We start from the raw sequence: 27,385 nt of genomic DNA on the forward strand, positions 1-27,385 counted from the left end.
CAAGGCAGCTGCTGCTGAAACTGACCAGCAGCTGACTCGAGGAAGCCTGGGGCAGAGCAGCTCCAATTGTCCGGCTGCCTGGAGCACTTCCGGGTTCCAGGTGGGGCTGGACTATCCGGAGTGCCGGACCACTGGAGTTTTACTGTACTTCATTTTGCACCAGTGTGGCTGGCCCCAGCTCTGCTGAAAGACAGGGGGCTGGATTTAGCTCCTTGGGACCTGCCCCAGCCCCGTTAGTGCTAATTGAGGCAAACCTGCAAAAACCCAGCCCCTGAAAGTGCTGCCTCCCGGCAGCTAGGGAAGGGGAGAATCCCAAATCCCCTATTACAGGGCGCCAGGGCCGTGGGCTCACGTGAAAGCGGGCTTGCTTTGAGCCCCTTTTATGAACGCTGGGGCGGGGGGCTAGAGGGTGGGGCAGGCTGGGCCCTGGGAGCAGGGGAGGGGTCTGGTTTAGCTGTAGCTGGGGTCCTAGCCAGCCGGAGACAAGACCTGCTGCTTAATTCTAGTGCCCCGGCTGCTACCCAGCGCTTGGCTGCTGCAACCAAGCAGAGAGAGGCTGGGAGAGCTGGTGGGGGGGGAGTCAGCAGCCCTCTGGCAAGCGTTAACCCCTTCCTGCCAAGCATGTCTGCAGGTCAGTGCAATCCCAGGGAGCTGTCCCTCCCTTGCTGCCCGTGTCTGTCTGTCTGTCCCTCCCTCTCTTCCGTTCTGTAGGGGCACGGTGGTGGGCCCGCTGCCCCGGGGGCACAGGACAATGCGACTGCCCAGGGTTGCGGGTCTGGGGGCGCCGCACGGGGCTTGGCTGACAGCAGGACCGTCTGTTCTCTGGGGTGCTGCTGCAGGACTGTGGATGCCAGCGAGTGATTACAAGATTGCCGGCTGTCTTCAGCCAGGTGTTGGTCCTCCTGGTCACACCCTGCATCCTTCTCCCTCCAGGCGCTTTACAGCTGGGCTAAGTGGCCAAGCAAAGGCCGTGGGGAAAGATCCCCCTGTGGAGTCCTGTCGGGGGGGGGGGGGAGGGGGAGATCTACCCTCAGTCTGTGGGGCTGGTTCTTCCCCTTGCAGATCCCCTAGAGCCGTGGTCACCAGCCAGTCGATTGGGATCTACCGGTAGATCTTGGAGCTTCTGACAGGGGATCCTGACTGGTTTGGCCAAGCACAGGACTTCAGTGTCTCCCCTGGGAGCCTCCTGCTTGCTGTGCAGGGGAGAGAGAGGAGGGTGCTGATGTCAAGGTGCCCCCTCTTCCACCCTGTATCCTATCACCACAGGTGCAGGGCCAGGGCAGGGGTGAGCCTGCCTTTGCCCCACTGCACCCCCACCCAGGAGCCACCTGAGGTAAGCAGGGCCCAGCTGGTACTGACATCCCAAAACCCTACCCCTGACATGAACCCCCTTCTGCAACCCCGAGCACCCCTGCATCCAAACACCCTTCCAGAGCCTGCACCTATAATCCCCTGACACCCCAACTGCCTGCCCCAGCCTGGTGAAAGTGAAGGAGGATGGGGGTGGGGGGAGGATGGAATGAGCAGGGGCGGAGCCTCAGAGAAGGGGGCACAAAGGAGGCGGGGCCAGGGGATTTGGGTTTGAGGTAGATCTTGGATTGCACTTGCATTCAAAAGTGATCTTGTGCTTCAAAAGGTTGGAGACCCCTGCCCTAGAGGAGCAGACACGACACCCCACAGCCCTGGGGCTCTGCCAGCCAGCCCCCGTTGCATCCACACTGCAGCTTTGGGCTGGACGCTCAGCAATCCAGCTAGCTGTTCCCCTGCCATATATGACACCAGCCCTGCCCCCCACTTTCCGCCAAGGACCCCTCCCCCCCAGAGGGGCACAGAAGGAGCTGTGGATGGGAAAGTTCCCTGTAATCCGGGGCTCTGAGCTGCATTTCCCTGCGCCATGGGATGCTGAATCAGAGTCCTAGAACTGGGTGGGACCACGAGAGGCATCAAGTCCAGTCCCCGGCCCTCCCGGCAGGACCCAGCCCCATCTACACCATCCCTGATAGGTGTCCAACCTGCTCTTAAATATCCCCAGGGATGGAGATTCCACAACCTCCCCAGGCAACTTATTCCAGTGTTTAACCACCCTGACAGGTAGGAAGTTTTTCCTAATGTCCAACCGAAACCTCCCTTGCTGCAGTTTAAGCCCGTTGCTTCTCGTTCTATCCTCAGTGGCCAAGGAGAACTTTCCCCCTCCTCCTTGTAACTCCCTTTTAGGTGCTTGAAAACTGCTCTCGTGTCCCCTCTCTGTCTTCTCTTTTCCAGACTAAACAAGCCCAATTCCTTCAGCCTTCCCTCATCGCTCATGTTCTCTAGACCTTTCCTCGTTCTTGTTGCTCTTTTCTGGACTTTCTCCAGTTCCCCCACATCTTTTCTGCGAGGCGGTGCCCAGAACTGGACGCATTGCTCCACCAGCTGTGGTGACGGGCGGGAGTCGCTGGGGGCAGGCGTCGGGGTGTTTGGGAGGAGCTGGGGGCGGGGGACGTGGCTGTCTCTGGGGAGGAGAGCTCAGAGTACTGCCAAAGGCCCAGCCAGGCAGGTATGGCCCGGTTCGTGGCCTCAGAGAAGGGATTATTCCCCAGGCTTTTCAGCGTCCTGGAATTTCCTGCTACGCTCTGGGCGCGTGGCTGCCCAGGGGGAAGGGGCCTGCTTTGGGCCGTCATGGCAGCATCACACCCTCCTAGCCTCACCTTCTGAGACAGGGCACACCCTGGGGGGCCGTGCAGAGCACACTGCTCCAGATGGGTCGGCCACTTCATCCCCCCCAACTCACAGCCAGATCCCCTCACCCCGGCACACACCTCTGCGCCACCGCCCCCTCGTCCAGCCACGGGCTGCCCAGACATCCCCCTCTCTGCTATCCCTGCCCTGGGCTCCCCAGACAGCTCGCCGCTCCCCCCAATCCTGGCCCTAGTCATCCCTCTTCCTCCTTCTTCCCTCTCCCCCCCGCCCCTGCTTTCGCTGTGGCTCACAGGCAGTGCTGCGGTGTCCCCACGCCTGGTTCCCGTGGGCCGCCTGGCCGCACGCCCCATGCTCCAGCCACACAAACTTGTCAAGTGACGTCAGGCTCGACAGCAAGGCCAGAAGAGTCTGTGCGAACGTAGCAGGGCACTGGACGAGCCTAAACCCCCTAGCCCCGCCTTGGGGAGCAGGGAGCGAAGCCGTGGGCAGTGTTTCCAAGGGAAATGTAGAGCCAAACCTTTGCTGGAAAGGGGCCTCTGACTCAGCCAGCGGCTCCTGCAGCCAGCCCCAACCCTGGCTCCAGCCCCTGCCTGCCAGCACCCAGCCCTCCCTGTGCTTGCTCCTGCCCCGGAGGAGGGGCCAGACTGCTAACGGGGATCCCCTTGCGTCAGGGCCTGTGTCCTCCGACCCCTGCCCGTTGGGGGCGCCTGCTTGCACATGCGCCTGGCTGGAAGGTGGGGGGGGGCTGGCTTGGGGAGCAGGGGGTCTCCTTGGCTTTTCCTGGGGCTACCCACCTATCCGAGTGACACACAGTTGTGCCGGTGAGGGCTGTTTCTCGGTATGGCTGTTAGCTGCCCGAATTGCACCCTAGTTGCCCTTCTCCGTGCCCCTTCCCGGAGCCCCCCACCCCACTGGCATCTGTGCTCCAGCCCTCGGGCGGGAGCTGTCCTAGCACTGACCCCAGGCCGGCCCCGTGGGGCTGTTCGCTCCTTCCTGCCGGTGCTCCAGCGCTCGGGTATTTGGAAGACGCCTTGCCACTGTTAAACCCGGTGTCCGCCAGCCTGTGCTCCCGTGCGGGTCTCTGTCTGGTTCGAGGGTGCGGGGCAAAGCTGGTGCGTTTGGGGTGTGTCCCACCCCGGTTCCCGCCAGCAGAGCGCTGCCCTGGAGGGACTGAGCCTGGTTTGCGGATGCCGGTGGCTGTCGGGGCAGGGGGCAGAGGGCAGGGGTCCAGGTGGGGGCAGCCATGGAAGGATGCCTGGCAGCAGGAAGCCACTCGGGCAGGTCGTGGAGGGCTCCCTGGAGCAGGCCCCAGTCCTGGTGTGGCTGGAGCGCAGGGCTGTGTGAATCCTAGTAGAGTCTCTTCTCCAGGACGTGGGGTGTCTGGCCCCACCTCCCCTGGTGCAGCCCCAGACAGAGCTAGGGGACGGTCCAGAGTCTGAGGGGCGCTGGGGGGCAGTGCGGGTTCAGAGCGGGGTTGTGAGGAGAGGTGGGGAGAGATGAATCGAGGGGGCAGTTTGGGGAGGGGTTGTGGGGTCGGGCCGCTTTGTGTTTTTCTTTCACCTGAATCGGTCCCCAAGCCCTCACCTCCGTAGGCTCCTGCCCCAGGCATGAGGCCAGGCTGGGAACTGGGGGCCCTGTGGGGCAGCTCTGCTGGGTGGCAGGCTCATGTCTGGGTGGGCATATCCTGCGTATGGAGCGCCCTGTGGCCCACGCCAGCCAGGGGGGGCCCCGTGGCGGGAGGGGGAGTCTACTGGGTAGGTGGGCTTGGCCCCCCTCACCCCACCAGGCATAGGGGCTGCTGCCTTGGGACCACCCCGGTGGCTCCTGCTGCTGCCAACTGGTCTCGGTCCCTCGGCTGGGTGCTACTCGCGGGCTCAGCTCTGCGGAGCCACGTCGGAGCGAGCCAGCCCGGAGCCAGACGCGCTGTCTCAGCTCGGCGGCCCTAGACACCACACACAGCTGGCCTCAGGCTTCGGCCCGCCTTCCCGGGGCCAGGCCGGCAGGGGGGCTTCCCGGGCACGTCCCCTCCTCAGCTCCTGCTGCGGGACGGAGCAGCTTCTCCCAGCTGGACAGGCCCGGCCGGTGTCCCAGAGCTGGCGCAGAGCTGCACGCCCCAGGGAGACAGCTCGGCCCCAGCCACACGCCCGCCCCAGGCAGACACACCCCCGCTGAGCCCAGCCCAACCCAGCGCGCTGCAAAACAGACCCACGTAGGCAAGGGGGAGAGGCGCACACACATTCCAAACAGACTCACACACAGCATACAAACACAGGGGCACACACAGTACAGGCAGACACACACACACAGGGAGACACACACACAGGGGAGACACATTCACACATTACAGGCAGACACACAGGATACAAACACAGGGGAGAAACACACATTACAGGCAGACTCACTCACACACACAGGGGAGACGCAAACACACACACAGGGAAGACACACACACAGGGGAGATACATACACACATTATAGGCAGACTCTCACACAGCAGAGACACCCACACTTTACAGGCAGACACACACGGGACACACACACTACAGGCAGACTCTCATACACACACACGTTACAGGCAGACACACACGGGACACACACACTACAGGCAGACTCTCTTTCACACACACACACACACGTTACAGGCAGACACACGCACACACACAGAAAAGTGTTTTGTCTCTCTCGCACTGAAGATCTCACACACCCGCTCTCTCCGAAGACCTCCCCCCCAGCTCTCTCACCTCGGCCAGCACACACAGCCCCTGCCCACGCAGAGCGGCTGGTGCCGCGCCTGTAGCCCCGCTGATGTCATCCTGTCCCGGGTGGGGACACAGGCTGGAGCTGCCCTGGGGGACGGAGCCAGACGGGAGCAACTGCACCTAAGAGGGGCCCCAACTTGCTGTTGCTTCTCTCCCCAGCTGGCCTTGCTCCTGATGAAGCCACCGCTGCTGGCCCTGCTGTGGGCGTCCTGGCTGCTGGGGACCCTGGCGGAGGTAAGTCCCGTGTCTCCGCGGAGGCCGCTGGCCTCGGGGCCCTGCCCCGCTGGGGAGTGCGGCATTCTTGCGGGTCGCCGTTCCAGCTGCACAGCTGCGGTGCATTAGCCAGGTCCGCAGCCACCGGCTGGCTCCTTCCTCCGCTCCCCCCGCGGCGCCCTCGTGCCCCTGCAAGCCGAGCGGGGCTGCGGCTGCCACGACTTTGCTTGGGGATCAGCTGTTTGCCGAGTGCACCCCCCACCCCGTCCTACACACACACCTCCCCATGGGCCAGGAGTGCGGCGTGCACCCCCCTCCCCCCCCATGGGCCGGGCCTGGGGTGCTGCAGGGACTCCAGAGAGATGGGCAGGTCTCGTGAATGGGACTGACCAGAACCACTTCCCCTCGCCCCCTAGCAGTCTGGCCCCCCAGCCTCTCCGATTCAGGGAGCGAGGCTGCTCCCCAGAGGGGCTGAGACCCCAGCTCTGCGGCTGGGCATGCCGGGTGCCCCGTTCTGCTCAGGGCACCTTAGTTTGCAAACCTTCCCCCACCTGCCTCGGCCCCTCCAGCCCACGTGGCCTGTCCATAATCACGTCACCCGTCTTTGGCTGATTTCCAACACCCCTCCCTCTTGTGACACAGACAAACGTGCGCGATTCAGGACCCACCGCCTGTCTGGTGGGCAGCCGGTGGCACGGGGACATTGTGTGTGGCCTGCGAGGCGCTTGGTTACCGTTGCCGGTGCGCAAGGTGGTCTGAGTCTGCTGGTTTCCGTCCGTGGTGTTTTCTTCCTACCGGCACGAAGGGACGTGCATGGAAAGCCAGGGCCCGTGCAGGGAGGTGGGAGCCGATTGCACCCAGCGCGGCCGGTGAGAGCCGGGTGCTCCCGCGGCAGCCAATCACAGCGCGGCTGCGGTGCATTCGGCACCGCCCCTACGTGCTAGGCACACAAGCGGCCCAGGTTAGGACAATCTCGCAGCCACTGGCCTAGGCCGCCCTGAGAGGACAGGCCCCTGGCCACGGTGCCAGCGCCCCGATGGAGAAGCAGGGCTCGGGGGCCGACAGACGCCAGCTGGGCTGATTGCGGTTGCCAGGAGCAATGTTTCTGTGAGGTGTCTTGGGTGGGGCTGGGAACAAGGACTACGGCCATCCCAGCTCCTGCCCCATCTGGCCCCACTTGGCAGAGGCTGTTCAGTGTCTTCAGTCCAGTTCCTGGCTGCCCTGCAGCCCTGCTGGGAGAGGCCAGGATCAGGATCTGCCCCCTGGGCCCTAGAGGTGCAAGTCCCTCCACTCCAGCCAGGATCAGCCCTGGGGTAATTTCGTGGCCCTCCGTGGAGCTGACCTTGTTTAGGCTGGAGCGGAGTTTGGCCCTGTAGGGCCCGGGTGGGGGACAGACCCAGTCCTGCACCTGCACAAGGGTCCTAGAACCCAGGTGCCAGCCAGAGCATCTATTAAACAGCCCCGTAGCCGGAGCCCCAAGCCCCATCAGCAGCCATATGCACCTCGCTGCTGTGTAGCCGTACCAGGAGATGGAGAATCCACAGCACCCTAGGCAACCGGCTCCCGGGGTAAATCCACCCACCTGTTCAATGGCTGCCCCGTGTTCCTAGCCTGAGTCGGCCCAGCTTTAACCTCCACCTAATCCCCCGCCCTCGGTAAAAGCCCCCAGACCAAAACCTCCGGACAGACGGGGGCCAAGTCACGCGTCCTACTCACGCCGGGTGCAATCCCACAGGGCGAGGGCTGCAACCGGACCTCCCCTGAGGGGCGCACAGGAGCCGACGTGGAGCCGGGCGAGACAGGTGAGCTGCAAGGCGTCCTCCTCCACTGGGGAGGGGCTGTGAGCTGAGAGCGGCTCTGTTGTGAGGAGCAGGGCTCGCGCAGGGAGCGTCCCCAGAAGGTTACCAGGGCCCCTAGCTAGTAAGTCGTACAATGAACGGGCTTGTGGAGGGGCTCGGAACTCTGTACTGTACTGTGTGTCATAGGCATTCTACTGTAAGTAAGTCACGGAGAGTCTCCTGTAACTCGCCTTGTGGAGTGGGGAATCTGAGTTCTGATTCCATTTTTGATCAAATACGGTGCCCCAACTTTTCAGTGCTGCTCCTTTGGGAATGCCCCATAGTTTTGGCCTGCAGCCCCACGAGCTGTTCTGGGCTTCTGCCCCCACCAGCTCTGCTGATGCTCCACAGTTCTGAAAACGAGCCCCCCCCCCTCCGGCCCTCCCAGCCCTAATCTCCTTCCTTCCACTCCCCCAGACCTGCACTGCCAGACCAGCTCCATCCAGCTTTGGCCTGAGCAGAGATGATCAGTTCTAGGACAAGGCCAAAGTCCCCTGGGGTCTAGGCTGGGGGAGCCACCCAACTCATGTCTCACCTGCAGCCGGAGGCCTGCAAACCCCGGGGGATGGGCTCCTGAAGTAGCAGCCTGGGACAAGGAGAGGGTGAAGCGGGTTAATAGGCAGCAGGGTTAAAACAAACCAAAGGAAGTTTTTCTTCACTCAGCGCAGTGTCAACCTGTGGAACTCCTCGCCAGAGGAGGTGGTGAAGACCAGAACTTTAACAGGGTTTTTTAAAGAACTAGATAGATTCCTGGAGGTTAGGTCCATCAATGGCGACTAGCCAGGATGGGTAAGGAACGGTGTACTTGGCCTCTGTCAGAAGTTGGGAATGGATGACAAGGATGGATCACTTGCTAATTCTTTGCTCTGTTCCCTCCCTGTGGAGATTGGTCCTGCCTTGGGCAGGGGGCTGGACTTGATGACTCCTGAGGTCTCTTCCAGCTCTAGGATTCTACAGCTGGCACTGGCCACTGTGGGCAGACAGGACACTGGGCTAGCCGGACCGTTGGTTTGACCCCGTCTGGCTGGTCTTATGAACCATGAGTCCATGAGAAGATGAGGCTGGGTGCTGAGGCGGAGAGGGACAGTCCGGAGCCGCCCAGAGCACTCTTAAAGTGTGCATGGGAGGGGGGAGCATTTCCAGGGGTCGCAGAGCTGCCCTGCCCCCCAGACCAAATGAAATACGGAGCCGGCTGGCTGAGGGGCACCCGCTGTGTCTCGGGGCGGGGGGCTATGGGGTGGGAAATGGCTTCTTCCCGGGCAGCTGGGGGAGACGGGTCGTGGTGGGCTGAACCCTGGAGAGAAGGTGGGCAGTGCCCGTTTGCTGAGGCTGGCGTTTTCTGGAGGGCCCAGCCCTGCCCGCATGGCAGCGAACCCGCCCCTGGCTCCTCACTCCGCCCCGCTGGCCTTGAATCTGCAGGGAGCCTCCAGAACGTGAGCGTCAGCGACCGGGGCCGCCCCGACTCCCTCTTCCTGTCGTGGGCCGAGCCGGCCGGCGGGGCCCTGGGCTACTCGCTGGCGATCTACGCCCTGGAGCCGGATGGGCTGCTGCAGAATGTATCGGCGGGACCCAACGCCACCAGCTTCCAGTTCCAGGGGCTTGTCCCCGGGGCCCGCTACCGCATCGAGGTCACCGCGGCCCAGGCCTGCGCCCAGGCCTCCAGCCAGAGAGTCAGCGGCCAGACAAGTGAGTGCCCCCGAGTTCCCTGCTGCTGCTCCCCTCCCCTGCCCCACGCTGGGGTGTTGGGGGCCCTGAGGGAGCAGGCTTCGTGTGACCCCCAAAGCAGCTGACCCTTATGCGGGGCAGCCCTTGTGGAAAAGCCCTGCATGGCGGAGGAGGAAAGGTGCCTGCCCCCCATTTCTCTCTCCCCCCTCTGGGGCTAGTCCTGCCCCTGGCCTGCTTGGCACACTGCCAGCACCTGCTCCCCCTCACCCCATGAGCAGGGCCCCCGAGACCGGAGCCAGGCGGGGGCTTCAGCCGGGGCCGGGGCACGTGAGGCCCCGCTTGGCTCTCTCCCTGGAAACACGGGCCCCTTGCTGGCGTCTCTCCGCTCCGGCCGGAGCTCTGCCTGGTAGGGGATGGAGATCCGGACCAAGGGAAGAGGGACTTCCTGTGCCGGCATCTCCCCCGGGGTTTGGGAGAGCCAGAGCCGGGGCCTGGCACCTCGGGGGAGATGCTCCCAGCCCGTTTCCCCGAGCACGGTCTGTGCCTGTTAGATACCGCTGGGCCCCAGGTCGGGCTCACGGGAATCCCCACCAAAGCGCTCCCCAGGGGTGATTTGATTGGTGGGGGTACCGCTGGGGGTGCTCTGGCCGAGAGCTCTGGCATGGGGTTGGCCAGGTAGATCCAGCGGGAGAGTCGGGCGGGTGGCTCTGGCATGGGGCCTAGTGAGGATCTGGCGGGGCCCCGTTCTCTGTCTCGGCCCGGAGACAGTCTGTGCTGTGTCTGGCCAGGCCCTGCTCCCGTGCACAACGTGAGTCTGAGCAGCCGCGGGAGCCCCCGGACCCTGCACGCCGCCTGGGCGCCCGCCTCCGGCCAGAAGGACGCCTACCGGCTCCTGCTGTACCACCTGGACTCCCAGCGGGCCGTGCGGAACGAGTCGGTGCCCACGGCCGCCTCCGCCTTCCTGTTCGAGGGGCTGCTGCCCGGCAGCGAGTACGCCCTGAGGATCAGCACGCTGGCCGGAGCCCGGCAGGCCAGCACCAGCGCCCGCCAGTGGACGGGTGAGCAGAGCGGGGGGCTGCTGCCCTGAGCCAGGGCAGGCTGGGTGCCTGGTGGGACGGCCCAGCTGTGCCCCGGGGGGATGTGGGAGCTGGGCCAGCAGCCGGCGTTAGCCAGGCCCACTATCCGAGGGAGCGGGAGGTGTGGGGTGTGCAAGAGCTGGGGGGTACCCGTGCCTGTGGTGAGGGGCTCCCCCTCATAGGGTTGCCAGTTATCTGGCATTCTACCGGACAGTCCAGTTTTTGGGCCTCTGTCCGGTAACAAAATCCAGAAAATACCGGACACGTGCGATGTGCGATGTCCGGTATCTCCCGGATTTCTGGCTGGGTGCTGGATAGACGCCTGGCGGGGGCGGGGGAGTGGCTGGAGGGGGCGCGATCGGCACTGGGAGCCCGGGCTGAGTCTGACGCCTTGGGAAGGAGGAGAAGCCCTGTCCCTGCTCCTGAGCGCGTGGTGCAGCCGCAGCCGGACTCGCACGCGCTTCCCCGGACCGTGCGCGGGACTGACAGCGCCCCGGGATCTGCACGTGCCCGGGTCAGTCCCGCCCTCCCCACCCGCACCCCGCTTCCCCCGACCCTTCCCGACCGGCTGAGCTGCCCCCGACCCTTCCCCATCTCCCCCAGCCAGCCGCACTGCCCCGCCCCCCTGCCTGCCAGCCCCGTCCCCCCCTGGGCCAGCCGCGCTGCCCCCGACCCACCGCCTGCCAGCCCATGCCCCCATCTCCCCCAGCCAGCCGCACTGCCCCTGCTCCCTCCTCCTGACCAGCCCTGCCCCCCTCCTGGCAGGTCCCCCCCCATCCAGTGTGTCCGGTATTTTTTCGAAACCTCCCTGGTAACCCTAGCCGGTGCAGGCCTGGAGAGATCGGCTCCTCACTCTAGGGGGGGGTCATTTCTATTTACCACGAGGTGCCTGTCCCTGCCCCGCCCAGCTCCGCAGCCATTCACAGCTGCCCCCTAGCCTGGCCCGGGCTGGCCCCGGCGCCCTCCTCCCTCCCTGCAGCAGCCTGGCCCTGGCAGAAGGGCCCCCACTCATCCACGCTGTGGGGCTGGCTCAGCGCCCAGGCCTGCCCTCTCCCCCTGCTCCTGGCACCCCGAGAGGGCCCGTTCCCGTCAATCTGTGCCCAGCTGCCCCGGCTTAACCCGCCCCTGACCTGGGCCAGCCCAGCCCCAGCCTGGCACATGCCCTCGCACCCTGCGGAGGGGCCCGTGGGTAGGAGGCTGCCTGGCCCGGTGAGTCCCCCAGCAGCAACCTCGCCGGCTGAGCCGGGCGCCGCAGCCCCCAGCACTGAGCTCACCTCGGCTCAGGCGTGAGACCCAAAGGGGGCACCTCCTGCTGGCTCTGCCAGGCTGCCTCGTGGACGCCCGGTGGCCTGCCCTGCCCTATGGGTGCATCTTCCCGCCGGGGAGGAGCCCAGTGACTCTCCTGCTGGCGGTCAGGAGTCTCCCACAGGGAGCCATGGCCAGGCTGTCGCCAACCTCTGCCCGGCGTGTGGGGAGGCCTGGCTGGGAGTCACCCCCTGCCCCCCCCCAGGCTGCCCCCGCCAGCGCTGGAGCCCCGGGGCCAGGCAAGCCCCCAACTCCACCCACTAAATGAGCAGCTTCCCCGCCCATGTGGCCTGCACCCAGCACCCAGCAGGCTGGGCACCGCCTGCCGCAAACTTCCCCAGCTCCTGTCTGTGCCCCCAGCCCCCACCGCCCCGGCTGAGCTCACGCTGCAGAGCCTGGGCTCCACCACCAGCCTCTTCGCCTCCTGGAGCGGCGCCAAGGGAGCTGCCTGGCTGCACTTAACCCTCCACAACCTGCTGTCCCGCACGGTGACCAAAACCGTCTCGGCCTCCAGGGGCCTCTCCAACTACACCTTCCATCGCCTCCGCCCCGGCACGCCCTACCAGCTGGAGGTGAACGCCACGGCCGGGCCGCACTGGGCAGCAGGGCCCAACGCCACCGCCTGGACGTGTGAGTATGGCTCTCCGGGGCCGGCGGGGGCCCTGGACGTGTGAGTATGGCTCTCCGGGGTCGGCGGGGGGCCTGGACGTGTGAGTATGGCTCTCCGGGGCCGGCGGGGGCCCTGGACGTGTGAGTATGGCTCTCCGGGGCCGGCGGGGGGCCTGGACGTGTGAGTATGGCTCTCCGGGGCCGGCGGGGGCCCTGGACGTGTGAGTATGGCTCTCCGGGGCCGGCGGGGGGCCTGGACGTGTGAGTATGGCTCTCCGGGGTCGGCGGGGGGCCTGGACGTGTGAGTATGGCTCTCTGGGGCCGGTGGGGGGCCTGGACGTGTGAGTATGGCTCTCTGGGGCCGGTGGGGGGCCTGGACGTGTGAGTATGGCTTTCCGGGGCCGGCGGGGGGCCTGGACGTGTGAGTATGGCTCTCCGGGGCCGGTGGGGGCCCTGGACGTGTGAGTATGGCTCTCCGGGGTCGGCGGGGGGCCTGGACGTGTGAGTATGGCTCTCTGGGGCCGGTGGGGGGCCTGGACGTGTGAGTATGGCTCTCTGGGGCCGGCGGGGGGCCTGGACGTGTGAGTATGGCTCTCCGGGGCCGGCGGGGGCCCTGGACGTGTGAGTATGGCTTTCCGGGGCCGGCGGGGGGCCTCGGGACGTGTGAGTATGGCTCTCCGGGGCCGGCGGGGGCCCTGGACGTGTGAGTATGGCTCTCCGGGGCCGGCGGGGGGCCTCGGGACGTGGGCCATCCCGCAAGGGGGCTTCTTCTGAAGGCCCCAGCTCCTGGAGTGGCTGGGGACGTGAGACCCTCGGCTTCGGGTCTTAAAAAGAGTCCGTTTGCAGCCCTCTCCAATGGGGACTCTGGATGCTCAGCCCAGAGAGCGACTGAGACTGAGAAAACAGCCCCCGGTCTGTGTTCAAGGTGGCCCCATGATTCTTGGTGGCCCGTTCCTGAGAGGAGAGATCAGAGCTATTCCTGCACCCCGTCCAGGGAGCGACGTCCTGGAGAAATGCTTCTTGTCAGTTGCGGGGCACTTCCTTCTGGAAGCCGTTGCCTCCCACCCGCTGGCTGCCGACTGCCACGGCAGGTTCTCCGACCGGACACGTTCTGTGATGCAGCGGCTGCCTAGAGATTATGCTTATGTCACCCATACACCTAGCGTGGGACACTGTGGGGCACTTGGGCCACTTACAGCCAGAGATAAGAAAGAGGAAGCTCTACAGCCCAGGCTGAGAGCCAGCTGGCTTTATAGCGCAGGCTGTAGAGCAGTGGCCCCCAATGCTATGTTTGGGGCTGCCGGGCGCCTGGGGGCGGGGCCGCTCATAGGCCATGTGCCTGGGGGCGGAGCCAAGCATGCGCTGCGCACACGGGGCCGGCACTGGCATGTGCCATGCACTCGGTGCCAGGGTCAGCACCGGCATGTGCCGCGACCCCAGGCAGGGGCCGCCCAGGCGCCATGTGGGAGGAGCCACCCATGCGCCCGGGGCTGGCACCTGCCGCACGCCCGGGGACGGGGCCAGCTTAGATTGCTCCATGGGTGCACATAAATGGCCCGGCAAGCGCCATGGCGCCCGTGGGCACTGCACTGGGGACCGCTGCTGTAGAGGCTCCTACACTAAGCTTCAGAGGGCCCAGGTTCAAACCCACCCCGTGGCAACATACTAAGGGTCTGTTCAGAACGTGGGGCTGCCCGTGGGGCTGAGAATGAAACAGGAGCAGAGCAGGAGAAGTCAGGCTGACTGGGTAGCCAGGTGTCCTAAGCACAAGCGCTCGGAGGCCCCCTTGTTTTCCCCAGGGGTGTGTGCTGGGCACAGACCTGACCCTCCACCGTTGTGTTCTCCCCCCTCGCAGACCCCTTGAGCCCAGCCAACGTGACCCTAAGCATCACTGGGGAGGCTGGCTCCCTGCAGGCCTGCTGGGCCCCGCCGGCTGGAGAGAGGGACTATTATCTGGTGACCTTGCAGCAGGGGGAGAGCGGAGCCCTGGCCAGGAACACGTCTGTGGGGGGAGACGGCCTTGACATCAGCTTCGGCGGGCTGAGCCCTGGGAGCCAGTACTCGGTGCGAGTGACGGCCGTGGCGGGGCCTCACCAGGCATCCTCTCCGAGTGCCACCGCCTGGACAGGTCAGCAGCCACCCTGGGCACAGGAGGACAACAGGCTGGGTCGCTGCTCATGGGCTGGACCGTTGGAGGTCCCAGTGGGGAAGCCTGGCTCTGGAAGGCCCTAGAGGAGGGAGGACGGGGGCTGAGCAAAGGAGACTGAAGCTACTTATGAACCAAGATGGGGCCTTGGTCTGAGGATCAGGCCGCAGTGAATTTATTATGGAGCACCTGGGTGAAGGGGAAACTGAGGCTGGGTGCTGCAGCAGCACCCTGGCTAGAGGGGGCGCTGCAGAACAGGCATGCCTGTGTATCCCCCACACCGTGCTGCGTGCATGCTGTTGGCCACTCCTGCGTGCCAGGGCTGGGGTGAGGGTCTGACCCAGGCGTGTGGGCTGGCCTGGCTCACGGTCACTGGGCGACGGATCGGGATTGGGGAGTGTCGGGAGCATGCAGCCTGAGGCCTGGCCTGGAGAGCAGTGCCAGAGGACGCCGCAGTGCCAGGCTTTCCCTGCATGGGCCACGAAGACAGAGCTCCCTTGCTGGGCTCACCCTGGCTCTGAGGCTGGCGAGAAGCCCTCTGCCTCCAGGGTCGTCGGCCCCCAGCGCTGAACTCCTTTTAAATGAGCCGCCAGCTGCCCGCAGAATTCCATCCAGCTGTGCCCGCTGTCTCACACACGGAGCAGCCAGCGGGGGCGGGGGGGTTGCGTGGGGAGGGGCCCTGGCTGCCCTGGGCAGGGGGTTTCGGAGGGTACTGACCATTCTGCCTTGCAGAGCCGCTAGCGCCATCTGGGGCAACCCTCTCCAGCCAGGGGAGCACCTCCGCCCTGCATGCCCGCTGGAAGGAGGCCACGGGAGCCGGGTACGTGGCAGCGTTGTACTCCCTGGAGCCCCCTGCGCTGGTGGAGAACAGCTCCGTGCCGGGAGGCGTCACCCACCTCACCTACGAGGGGCTGAGCCCGGGGACCCACTACGCCGTCGAGATCAGCACAGTGGCTGGGCCTTACGCCTCCCCGCCCCTGCGCGTCACCAACTGGACGTGTGAGTGCCAGCAGTGCCCACCAGCGGGGCTGGCCGGGACGGAGCGGGGGTCGGGCACACACCCAGGATTGCCGGGTTTGTCCTGGTGATGTCACAGTGCAGTGTTTGTGACATCACAGCTGCGTCCGTGGTGATGTCACTGACTAGGACAGTGGAAGGACCATTGGGGGTTAGGGGCACATGGAACCCCAGTCCAGCCCGGCGTCTGGACTAGCCCAACTGATCAGAGCGTAGGTGTGTCTAGCCCAGTCCCGGCCATGCTGCACCCGGCCATAGGCCCCTTTACTCAGCTATCTCCCCCTCACAATACCTGAGAGGGCCACACATTCACGTGGTCCATTGCCCACCTTCCTCCTGTCTTAGCTCGGGCCACAGGGCTACGCTGAGTCCAGCAGCCACCCCCGCTATCGGCCCAGCCGGCCGGCGTCCCACCTCCTGCCGCACTGGATCAGACCCTCGGTCCGTAGTGCAGCGACACTCCCCAGAATGCAAATCAAAGTGCCCTGCCGGCTCTGGGCGGAGGGTCGGCAGTAAAGGTCCCTCTAATTTTTTCCATCCATGTGTGGAATACATTTTATGCGCATTGAGGCACGTGCAGATGTGCACCACCAGGAGAAACACCAAACCTCGCTGTGGGCGCGCTGCTAATCAGCCGGATGATGTTGGAATCTCTTCTGGGCAGCTGCCCAAGCGCTCCGCTTTCAGGGAACGCTGGTTGGCAGGTGGCCCAGTAGGCGCTCAGCAGGTGGTCTGATGGCTGAGGTTTGTTTGCCCGGAGAATACGGGGCAGGATTCTGCCCTGGTCCCTATGGCTGGGGCAGCCCACCTGCTGGGCTCTGCCTTGGCTTTGACTCGGGTCCTTTTCTCCCGCAGATCCTTCCCCAGTGGAAGAACTGAACCTCCTCAACCAAGGCTGCAGCACCTCCTTGCTCGCCTCCTGGAAAGCAGCCGGCGGCAGCGTGAATTACACCGGCGTGCTCCTCGAAGCCCAGTCGCAGGCGTGGGTCAGAAACGTGAGCGTGGGGGGCAGCTGCGCGAACGTCACCGTGGAGGGGCTGAGCCCCGGGCGTCAGTATACCCTGCAGATGGCGGCCGTGGCCGGACCTTACAGCTCGCCCGTGCGCACAGCCACGGACTGGACGCGTGAGTGGGGGACGCTCTCCCGCCGGTCTGTGCTGGCTCTCGGGCCAGCGGTGTAGGCTCCAGGGCAGAGGGGAAGGCGACAGCGGGGGGCTGGTTACAAGCGTGGCGCGGTGGCGCTTGGGGTGGGTTCGAGGAGGAATGTGCAGAGGGGTGGCTGGCTGGGGAGGGGGCAATGCAGGTGGCTAGTTAGGGGGAGGCTGAGCGCGCCGGCGTAAGCACACGAGACTCCAGTACGATCGGTGGAATGAAGCCGAGACTCAAGCATGAGGTTGCCTGATCCCGACGGCTGCTCCTGTGCTTAGCAGGAGGCGGGCTATTGCTGGGGCCGGGCTGGGCAGATTGACAAATGCCGCTGGAATCTCAGTCCCTGACCTGCACTGTGACCAATACAAACTTGTTTTCTAACTGGGCTTTTCTGGGGTGCCCATCACCGGAGTATCTGGGCACGTCCCCTCCCACCCGCCTCCAGGACTCTGGGAGCCAGAGAGGCGTTATTCCCATTTTAATGACGGGGGCGCGCCACTCCTGGCTGACAGGCTCGCAGAGATGGGCCTAGACTCCACATCTCCTGCTCCCCACGCCTGTGTCCACGCCCCCCCCTCCCAAGCCTGTCTCCTTCAAGAGCCACGGCTCCAGACCCCGGGCCTCCATCCACTCGGCATGGCACTCGCCACATCCCCAGCACAGCGGCCACGAGCCTCTTCCCCACCTCTCTCCTTTCAGACCCTTCGGCTCCGTCAGGCGTGGTCCTGACCAGTAGAAGACACCCCCCGGGTCTCTCTGCTGTCTGGCACACGGCTTCCGGGGACAGGGACCAGTTTCTCCTCCTCCTCTACGACAGCGAGCACGTGGTACAACAGAATGTCTCCGTGGGGCCAGACACGCAGAATTTCACTTTCTTGGGCCTTCTCCCTGGGAGCCAGTACTCTGTGGAGGTGCTGGCCCTGGCGGGACCCTACAGAGCCTCAGCACCGTCTGCCACCGCATGGACGTGTGAGTACAGCCTGGGGCCCGTGGGGAGGACTGCCTGCAGGGCGTGGGAGACTCTGGGACTGTCCACACTTCGATCGGGGGGGTGTCTGCAGCATGTGTAGATGTACCCAAGGTAGCTAGACATTCACAAGGGCACGTCCTGCCTGGCCAACCTGATTGTCCTCTATAAGGAGGTACCTGGCTCTGTGGACATGGGGAGGTTGGTGGATGTGATAGACCTTGGCTCTAGTAAAGCTTTTGATATGGTCTCTCGGATTCTTGCCAGCAAGTTAAGAGAGTACGGATTGGATAACGGACTGTCAGGGAGATAGAAAGCTGGCTAGATTGTTGGGCGCAGCGGGTAGTGATCAATGGCTCGATGTCAGGATGGCGGGCGGTTTCTAGCGGAGTGCCCCAGGGCTCGGCTCTAGGGCTGGTTTTGTTCAATATCTTTATGAATGACCTGGATGAGGGGATGGATTGCACCCTCAGCAAGTTCACAGATGACACTAAACTAGTGGGAGAGGTAAATACACTGGAGGGCAGGGATAGGGTCCAGAGTGACCTGGACAGATTAGGCAACTGGGCTAAAAGAAATCTGATGAGGTTCAACAAGGAAGAATCCCAAGCATTGTTACAGGCCAGGGACTGACTGGCTAAGCAGCAATTCTGGAGGAAAAGACCTGGGGACTACAGTGGATGAGAAGCTGGATATGAGTCAACAGGGCGCCCTTGTAGCCAAGAAGGCTAATGGCATATTGAGGTGCATTAGGAGGAGCATTGCCAGCAGATCCAGAGATGTGATTATTCCCCTTTATTCGACACGGGTGAGGCCACATCTGGAGTTTTGTGTCCAGTTCTGCGCCTCCCACTACAGAAGGGATGTGGCTTCATTGGAGAGGAGGGCAACCAAAATGTTTTGGGGGCTGGAGCACTTGACCTACAAGGAGATTTGGGCTTTGGGATTTGGGCAGAAGAGAAGAGTGAGGAGGGATTTAATAGCAGCCTCCAATTTCCTGAAGGGAGGTTCCAAAGAGGATGGAGAGAGGCTGTTCTCAGTGGTGGCAGAACAAGGAGCAATGGGCTCAAGTTGCAGTGGGGGAGGTCTAGGTTGGATATTAGGAAAAACTATTTCCCTAGGAGGGTGGGGAAGCCCTGGGATGGGTTCCCTAGGGAGGGGGTGGACTCTCCATCCTTCAAGGGTTTGAAGTCCCATCTTGCCAAAGCCCTGGCTGGGATGATGGAGTTGGGGTTGGTCCTGCTTTGGGCAGGGGGCTGGACTCGTTGACTCTTGAGGTCTCTTCCAGCCCTGGGATGCTATGATTCTAGCTTTGAGGTGGCTAGCCATGAAACTGTGGCAGCCTGGATTGGTGTCAAGTTCCTGCACCTTGCTTATGAACACCAGATGTGTTCAGCATGAGATCCGTGGCTGAGGTTCGCTTTCAATGAGCTATCCAATGTGCAGTATAGCAGCACGTACTAAACACTCCGTCACATCTCTCCCTTTAAGTTCTACGTTCCTGCCCTCCGCAGCATTGACAATGCCACGCTTCGGGGTAGGTGGGCGGAAAATGCATTTGGCCTTCTTCAGCTTCACAGCAGACTGGCGGATTAGGCTTAGAACTTTGTAAGGGCTGTGTTGTTCCACCATCGGCGATCCGTATGCCAGAGCAGTGTCTGTGAAAACGACAACTCTGTGTCCATTAGCAGTCCTGCCATCGTTGGTGCCCTTGAAATTTTCCAGTCACCCCAAAAGGTAAACGGTGAAAGCAAAATCATCCAAAGGCTGTGATAAAGCCAGTCAAGTTAGCACTTAATTTGGCGAAAGGAATTTGCCAGACTCTGCCTAAGTATCCAACTTTTAGAATACTGTTGGGGAGGAAGTCAGACCGCGTTGGGCGGATGGATTTTTTCTCTCACAATTGCATCGTTAAGTAATTTAAGAGCCACACAGATGAATATTTTTCCATTTTTCTTTATAATTGGTACCACTGGAGCACACCACGCTGCTGGCTCAGATTTTCTCTACGGGTACATCTACACTGCAACATAGTGTAGATTATTCTGAAATAACAAAGAGCGTGTCTACGCAGCAAGCTGTTATTTCAAAATAATGTCGAAGTGGAGGACTTCTTAATCCGACTCTTGTAACCCTCATTTCATGAGGAGTAAGGGAAGTCGGAGGATGAACACTCTTCCTTCGACTTCCTGCTGTGCAGAAAGTGCCAAAAGCCGAACGAAGCTTTTTTGACTTCAGCTATGCAATTGACGTAGCTGAAGTTACGTAGTTTAATTTGACTTATGCCCTGCAGTGTAGAGGCGCCTTATGATGCCAACGTGTCCATTCTCTTTTACTCAATTTCCACTATTTGAGGCAATAGGATAAAAACGCTGTGAGGTGTGTGTCTCATTATGTTACTGTACTGGATTTCCTTTCAAAAGTCCAGTGTCACCAAATATTCCACTGAATTCTTCCATCTTTATCGCCAGGTATAAATAGTTACATAAGAACATAAGAACGGCCATACTGGGTCAGACCAAAGGTCCATCTAGCCAGTAGCCTGTCTGCTCACAGTGGCCAGTATCAGGTGCCCCAGAGAGGGTGGACCGAAGACAATGATTAAGCGATTTTTCTCCTGCTATCCCTCTCCAGCCTCTGACAAACAGAGGCCAGGGACACCAATTCTATCCCCTGGCTAATAGCCTTTTATGGACCTAACCTCCAGGAAATTATCTAGCTTCTCTTTAAACTCTGTTATAGTGCTAGCCTTCACAGCCTCCTCTGGCAAGGAGTTCCACAGGTTGACTATGTGCTGTGTGAAGAAGAACTTTCTTTTATTAGTTTTAAACCTGCTCCCCATTAATTTCACTTGGTGTCCTCTAGTTCTTCTATTATGGGAACTAATAAATAACTTTTCTTTATTCACCCTCTCCACACCACTCATGATTTTATAGACCTCTATCATATCCCCCCTCAGTCTCCTCTTTTCTAAACTGAAACGTCCCAGTCGCTTTAGCCTCTCTTCATATGGGACCCGAACCTTTGTTGAGAAACCTTTCTCTGCGGTATAAATTGTGGTGTCACAAGGAGGCTGAGAACGCTGTTGTTCTGTGGTCCTGGGATCACATACCATCTGAATGCACAGCTTTTGTCTTTGTAAGTTGTTTCTATGATGAACTGGTCCATGCAGCTCAGAAGACCTCCAGGGCGAGTCAGAGCTGTGTCAGGTGACTTCAACTCTGGGACCTTCTGAGGTGCCTGTGACATCAGTCGCTGAGTCAGTTTTAAAGTCAATAGTCTTGACAAGAAGCCTCAGTTTCACTCTCAAGGCAGGTAATTAATTGTAGACACAATGGCTTTTGATTATCTGCAGTATGGGTCAGCTTCCTGACTGCTTGGTGTGGCAAACAGCTGCAAACTGTCCATATTTCATGCCTTTCTATTGTGTGCCGCCAGCTGGACATGCATCGTTTCTTGGGTTCTGAGTTTTTCCACGTTTTGTGCATGTAGACTGGAATTTGTCCCGCTTAGCTTGGGAGTTCTCTCTCCCTGCCTCGGGGACTTTATGAGAATGATTTCTAACTCTCAAGCATCTGTTTACAGTTTCTAAGCTGGTTTCAGGTCTTTCAAGTTTGTCAAGTTTCGTTGTTTTATTGTTTGATTGCTCTGCTATTTGAATAACTGTGCATAGGGTTAGGTCTCTTTTTAACTGGAGCTGCTGTGAAAGGTTTTTATCTTTCAACCCAATACCTTGGTAATCTCTGATATTTTCATACGTTTCAGGGGGAAACTGAGTTAGTCTGTACAGGTGTGACTGGCACTATTCCTCGTGGAACGAGGTTTACCAACTTGGAAATAAGCCATGCTATTTTGAATTAATTTCGAAATAGCAGTTGGCTTGTGTAGATGCTAGGAAAGTTATTTCAAAATAACGGCTGTTATTTTGAAATAACTTTTCTGTGTAGACATACCCTTAGTTTACTCCTGACGCCATGTCATGCTTCTGTGCCAGATATGGGCAGACTACGGAACTTGCTTGTACACCTGATGGGTTCATCCTAAAACTCTCTACTGCTCTGCCAGCGTAGCCAAGGTTAGCATGAAATCGGGAATGTCATCCTGCATATTACATGCCGTGGCTGAGCAGTGCACTAGAATGTAGCATTCCCCTGCATTGGGTATGTCCTGGAGCAGCTAGCCTGCCCTGCCACGATGGTAATACTGCTAGCAGTATCGGCGCTACCTGGGTACGCCTACACATGCTGTGATTACACCTCCTGACCGTGGTGTCGGCATCCCCTTTGGCTGTGCTGCCAGCATACGCAAGGGCACGACAGCTAGCAGCAAATACTTCCAATGGCTCGTGAAGGGGTAGTCAGTGGTCAAGGCTCTGAGTTGTGGCTTCTTTCCCAGGGGGTGGCTGCTGGGTTTTGTCCAAATGCCCAGGGTCTAACTCATTGCCATATATGGGGTTGGGAAGGAATTTCCCCCTGCAGATCAGAGTGGCAGAGCCCTTCCTCTGCAGCACAGGGCATGGAGTCACTTGTAGGGTTAAACTTGTGTCAGTGATGGAGGTTTGGTAAGTTGTTGTCGTTAAACCCTGATTTGAAGATGTCAGTAACTCAGCCAGGTATTAGGAGCAACATTCCCTTTAATCTTTCCATCCATGTGCGGAGTATATTTTGTTCTGTGCACTAAGGCATGTGTGGATGTGCACCACCAGTAGAAACACAAACCTAGTTGTGGGTGCTCTGCTAATCAGCGGGGCAGCATTTGAATCTCTCCTGGGGGGCTGCCCAAGTGCCTGGCTTACAGGGACCTCTGGTTAGGAGTCTGTTACAGGTGTGGGCAGGTGAGGTTCTGTGGCCTGCAGTGCGCAGGTCAGACTAGCTTGTCCCTGCAGTCTGTGAGTCTCTGAGATGGAGCCCACCAGGCCAAAGCAGGCAGGTGAGGAGTTCAGCAAGAGCCATGCTGGAAATCCTTTGGCATCTACTCTGGATTTGGGGGCCTGGCTTGGCTGGGGTGGCCTTGGGGCATCCCCAGTTGGAACCGGGGGCCTGGCTTGGACATGGGGCTTGTGCTGTAGCAGGCGCGAAGGGAGCGGAGGAGCTGTCAGAGCAGGGGACGTGGGTTCTGAGGCCGGCTGTGGCTGCCCATTGCTCTCATTGCAGGGGTGCTGGGAGCTGCACGAATCCAGGGCTCTCTCCTGGCTGCTGGACTGAGCGCCAGTGACAACACCAGCCCCAAGTGTAGCGCTGAGAGTGCACAGAGCACCTCACGGTGAAGCTCTACCCCAGACAGCTTGGGTAACACACTGGCAAAGCGCACACCATACCCTCCACTACAGGCTGGCCTGCTAGATAACAGCCTACTACTGCTGTTGCCAAGGACTGGAGCTTCTCCTGCCCAAGTGGTCAGTGCTAGAGATAGGAAGGTCCTACGGCACAGTAAAGGATTCCATGGTGCCCATCACCATAGTATCAGGGCACCTGCCATACAGATACATTCAGGCTCCCAGCACCCCAGTGACCTAGGGTAGGTTTCTTCTCTCTCCTCTAACACATCCTCCTGCCTTTGTTCTCCCTCCCCAGACCCTTTGTCACTGGCCAACGTGAGTGTGACCCGCGGACCAGGCCCCCGGGGGCTGCGCGTGGGCTGGACGGAGTCGGGCGGGGCGAGAGACCTCTGGGTGCTGCTCTACGCGGGGGACTCTCCGTCCATCATCAGGAACGTGTCCGTGCAGCGGGGCGCTGCGCATCTCGACCTGGACGGCCTGGAGCCGGGGGCGCCGTACCGGGCGGAGGTCGTCTCGCAGGCCGGGCCCCACCGCAGCTCCTCCCAAGCAGTCCTCGGCTACACAGGTACAGCAGGGGCCAGGTGCTCGTGTCACCCCAGGGGGGGGTGTCAATGCCCCCCCCGCAGCCCTCCGCTGAGCCACAAGGGTTGAGCCTGGACACAGCCTGGGCTCTGCAGCTCCAGCTGTAGCAGCGTCTGGTCTGAGCTGTGGGGGTCCCTGGGGCAGCCTCACGCCGGGGTACACATTCCCCAGACTGCCTGGCTCAGGTTCCCCCCTCATCTGCCCCCCAGGGATCTCAGCTGGGTCTCTGATCCAAACCGCAGCCCCGGCTGGGGTCAGCATCCCTGACCCCTCCGATCCTTCACGCTGCCCCGGTGCCGCACGGGCTCTGGGAGGAAGGCACAAGCAGGCACCGGGCACCACCCAAGGGAGGAAGGGGATCTCGGCGGGGGGGCCAGGAGCTGTTCTGGCCTGAGCCCAGCCTCCTGCTGCCCAGGAAGGAGTCAGAGAATGGGGTATCCCCGCCAGACATGTGCTGGCCCCCCTGGGCCGTAGCCGCTGCTACGGAAGGGGCTGAGGAGCTGAGAGCTATGGGGGTCCCCATGCTGGAGTCTGGCTGTGGAGTGCCCACGTGACCCCACGATGCTCTTTCCCTCCTAGCCCCGCTGCCGCCGCTGGCACCTGCAGCGACCAACGGGGGCAGCACCTCGGCCCTGGCTGTGCGCTGGGCGGCCCCTGCTGGACAGCGAGACGCCTACCTGCTCCGCGTGCAGGAGGAGGGCTCCCTGGCAGCCGGGAGACAGGTGACCGTGGGGCAGGACAGCACCAACGTCTCCCTGGCAGGGCTGGCCCCGGGGACTTGCTACCACGTGGGGATCTCGGCACTCGCTGGACCCTACAGCTCGGAGCCCCAGAACGCCAGCGGCTGTACGGGTGAGTGGCCTGCCTGCGTCGCGCTTTGGAGGAGACACGGCACCATGTGTTAAGAGCTGATCCGCCTGGATGTCCCCCGGCCCTCGCAACTGGACACAGGAGCCTTCATTTCCCGCGCTGTTGCTGTTGGCTGTTCTGGGGCGGCTGGGCTCCTCCTCAGAGGTGGCTGCACATGAGCGCTGGGATTTTCCCTCCCCTTGTGGTTCTCTCTTGCCCTGACCCCTCCCTCTCTGCCTTTGCCCTGCAGTCCCGGCAGCTCCTGCCAACGTGAGCCTCAGCAACTTGGACAGCTCCTCGATGCTGCGTGCCGCCTGGGACGAGCCCCCGGGGTGCAGGGACCACTACCGGGTTATTCTGCACAGCCTCACGCCCCCAGGCACGGAGACAGCCCAGTCGCTGGGGCCCGACATCCAGGGCATCACCTGGACTCGCTTGGCAGCCGGCAGCCGATTCACTGTTCAGGTCACCGCCATGAAAGGGCCCTACGAATCCTCCTCCGTCAACGTCACCCAGTGGACGTGTGAGTCCGGCAGGTCCACGGTCAACACCCCCAGCTCACAGCCTGGCTCCTTGCCCCCCACTCTGCTCCATTGTGCCACCGTTGTGACATGGCCGTGAAAAAGGCTAATACGGTCTTGGGATGCATTAGGCGAGGTATTTCCAGTAGGGATAAGCAGGTGTTAGTGCCATTATACAAGGCATTGGTGAGACCCCATTTGGAATACTGTGTGCAGTTCTGGTCTCCCATGTTTAAGAAGGATGAATTCAAACTGGAACAGGTACAAAGAAGGGCCACTAGGATGATCGGAGGAATGGAAAACCTGTCTTATGAAAGGAGACTCAAGGAGCTTGGCTTGTTTACCTTAACCAAAAGAAGGCTGAGGGGGGACACGATTGCTCTCTTTAAAAATATTAGAGGGATAAATACCAGGGAGGGAGAGGAATTATTGAAGCTTAATACCAATGTGGACACAAGAACAAATGGATATAAGCTGGCTAGTAGGAAGTTTAGACTTGAGATTAGACGAAGGCTTCTAACCATTAGAGGAGTGAGGTTCTAGAACGGCCTTCCAAGGGAAGTAGTGGGGGCAAAAGACCTGTCTGGCTTCAAGATTAAACTAGATGGGTTTATGAAGGGGATGGGTTGATGAGATAACATGATCTTGGTAACTAATTGGCCATTCATTATCAGAGGGAAATAGGTCCATGGAGGGATGATAGGAGTTACTATAGAGAACTTTCTGGGTGTCTGGCTGGTGGGTCTTGCCCACATGCTCAGGGTTCAGCTGATCGCCATATTTGGGGCCTGGAAGGAATTTCCCTCCAGGGTAGATTGGCAGAGGCCCTGGAGGTTTTTCGCCTTCCTCCGTAGCATGGGGCACAGATCACAGCTGGAGGATTCTCTGCATCTTGGGGTGGGTGAGATTCTGCACTGTGCAGGGGGTCAGACTAGATGATCATAATGGTCCCTTCTGACCTTAAAGTCTATGAGTCTATGCTCCTAGCAATGGCCAGCGTGGTCCCTGGTGTCTGCGTTGCCAGGGACCAGGGCTGGGCAGAGCCCCCACTGCTGGGTCAGAGGAGGCTGCCTGCTGGGGCCGTGTGGTTGCTTCTCCCAGCAGAGGTCGAATGTGTCTCCCCTTCTCTTCCAGACCCCCTGGCGCCTGCCAACCTCACCTTGGCCAGCCCCTCTGCCTCCGCCCTGCAGGCCTCGTGGGCAGCAGCGGAGGGGGGAGGAGAGGGCCACGCCGTGGATCTGTACAGCGCCTCCTCCGGCGCACACCTCCGCCACGTCTGGCTCCCCTGGGGCGCTAGGAACCACACCTTCCGGAGCCTGGCCCCGGGCACCCGCTACCGCGTGGGCGTGAGCACCACCGCCGGGCCGTACCACGCCAGCACCCCCAACCTCACCCACTGGACACGTGAGTGCCCTGCCCACCCTGCCGCCAGGCCCCCGGGCTCTCCCGTCACCAGCTGGCATGGGGGCACCAGCTGCCCCCACTCATGTCCTGCACGGTGCCCGGGGCAGGGGGATGCCACCCAGTCCTGCCTGAAACTGGGAGGGGTGGGCCGCTGGGAGCCGTTCCTGCATTGCCAGCCTTTGCCTAAGGCTTCTCCCTGGCTGCGGGCAGGGCCGGGCCGGGGGTGCTCTCCCAGGCCTGCAGTCCCAACATCCCAGAGGGGCGCCGAGAGAGGCTGGGGGCTGCGAGACAACCCGCCCTCCCTGCCCTGCTCCCCCAGGGCTCCCGACGCCTTGGATCCGGACTGCAGTGGGGGGGCCCTTCAGGGCCTGGCAGATCACCCCACCCCAGAGCAGGGACACGGCTGATCCCAGCCAGCTGGATCCTCCCCGCCCCCTTCACTCACATCCCGCTCCCTCCAGCTCACGCTGTCTCTGCTGGGCACTGGCCAGGTCTCAGGGCTGGGGGAGACGGGGGCAGTGGGGGAGCCCCCGCTGGCAGCGAGGCGGGTCCCTGACAGAGCCGAGGGCACAGGCATCTTCTCCCCACCCCCACCTCGTGCCCGGCTCTCCCATGGAGCCGTGAGGCTGGGCTGGGGCCCACAGCCGGCGGCTCCGCACCCTGCAGCGTCCGTGTCGTCCCCAGGCCCTCTGGCCCCTCTGGCCGTGCGTCTGTCAAACCGGGGGCACCCCGACAGGCTGAGCGCGTCCTGGGAAGCAGCCGCCGGGGGCCGGGAGGGCTACGCGCTGAGCCTGTCCCAGGCGGGATCGGGCGCTGTGGCAGCCAGGGCCGTGGCCGGGCAGGATGCCCACGGTTTCACCTTCACCGCGCTGACGGCCGGGTCCCTGCACACGCTGGAGGTCGTCTCCGTCGCTGGGCCCTACCGGGCAGCAGGCACCACCGCCCGCGGCTGGACCCGTGAGTGCTGGGGAGGGAAGGGGGCACGGCTTGCCAACGCTGCGTGCGGGGCAGCACGCTGGCAGGGGCCCAGCTACCCTTGGCACGGGCGCATGCACAGCATGTGCGTGCACCGACAGCCAGATGTGCACGTGGGTTTGTCCACGCCTCCATGTGCGCCCGCCTGCCCGCTCACACCTGGGCTGAGCTGTAGCGGGGAGGGGGGATCAATGAAGAGACTCAAGGTGTGTGGGGGGAACCTAAGGCCAAGGGACCAGCCCCCAACTTGCCTGAATCTGGCCCCCAAGCTCAGGGCACCCCCCAAGCAGCCCCACCCACCACCCCTGTGCCGAGCTGGAACACACAAAGTCTGCTAGTTCGCCCCCCATGCT

The 27,385-nt window shown here is 61.8% G+C and overlaps 1 protein-coding gene and 1 long non-coding RNA gene across 4 annotated transcripts in view; one reads left to right on the forward strand and one right to left on the reverse strand.

The window, feature by feature from the left end:
* LOC106731476 (receptor-type tyrosine-protein phosphatase V-like) overlaps positions 1 to 27,385 on the forward strand; it is a 63,386-nt gene that overhangs the window by 6,904 nt on the left and 29,097 nt on the right. For 2 of the 3 annotated variants that reach the window (XM_075910180.2, XM_075910179.2), the window contains exons 2-15: positions 5,598 to 5,672; positions 7,387 to 7,453; positions 8,909 to 9,175; positions 9,943 to 10,212; positions 11,896 to 12,165; positions 14,000 to 14,272; positions 15,023 to 15,289; positions 16,163 to 16,432; positions 17,156 to 17,425; positions 22,997 to 23,266; positions 23,863 to 24,135; positions 24,383 to 24,655; positions 25,788 to 26,057; positions 26,742 to 27,014. In XM_075910180.2, coding sequence (XP_075766295.2) covers positions 5,613 to 5,672; positions 7,387 to 7,453; positions 8,909 to 9,175; positions 9,943 to 10,212; positions 11,896 to 12,165; positions 14,000 to 14,272; positions 15,023 to 15,289; positions 16,163 to 16,432; positions 17,156 to 17,425; positions 22,997 to 23,266; positions 23,863 to 24,135; positions 24,383 to 24,655; positions 25,788 to 26,057; positions 26,742 to 27,014 — 3,373 coding nt within the window. In that variant the 5' untranslated portion in view covers positions 5,598 to 5,612. Of the gene's footprint in view, positions 1 to 4,934; positions 5,673 to 7,386; positions 7,454 to 8,908; positions 9,176 to 9,942; positions 10,213 to 11,895; positions 12,166 to 13,999; positions 14,273 to 15,022; positions 15,290 to 16,162; positions 16,433 to 17,155; positions 17,426 to 22,996; positions 23,267 to 23,862; positions 24,136 to 24,382; positions 24,656 to 25,787; positions 26,058 to 26,741; positions 27,015 to 27,385 lie in introns of those variants that run through there. The other variant, XM_089773707.1, reaches the window with a different exon arrangement.
* On the reverse strand, positions 13,060 to 15,142 carry LOC112544576 (uncharacterized). The gene is made up of 2 exons (XR_012897852.2): positions 15,008 to 15,142; positions 13,060 to 13,273 (listed from the first exon to the last, which is right to left on the reverse strand). It is a non-coding gene; the product is annotated as an uncharacterized LOC112544576 (long non-coding RNA).

The sequence above is a fragment of the Pelodiscus sinensis genome, chromosome 27, assembly GCF_052426305.1.
Source record: "Pelodiscus sinensis isolate ZL-2025 chromosome 27, ASM5242630v1, whole genome shotgun sequence".
Lineage (NCBI taxonomy): Eukaryota > Metazoa > Chordata > Testudines > Trionychidae > Pelodiscus > Pelodiscus sinensis.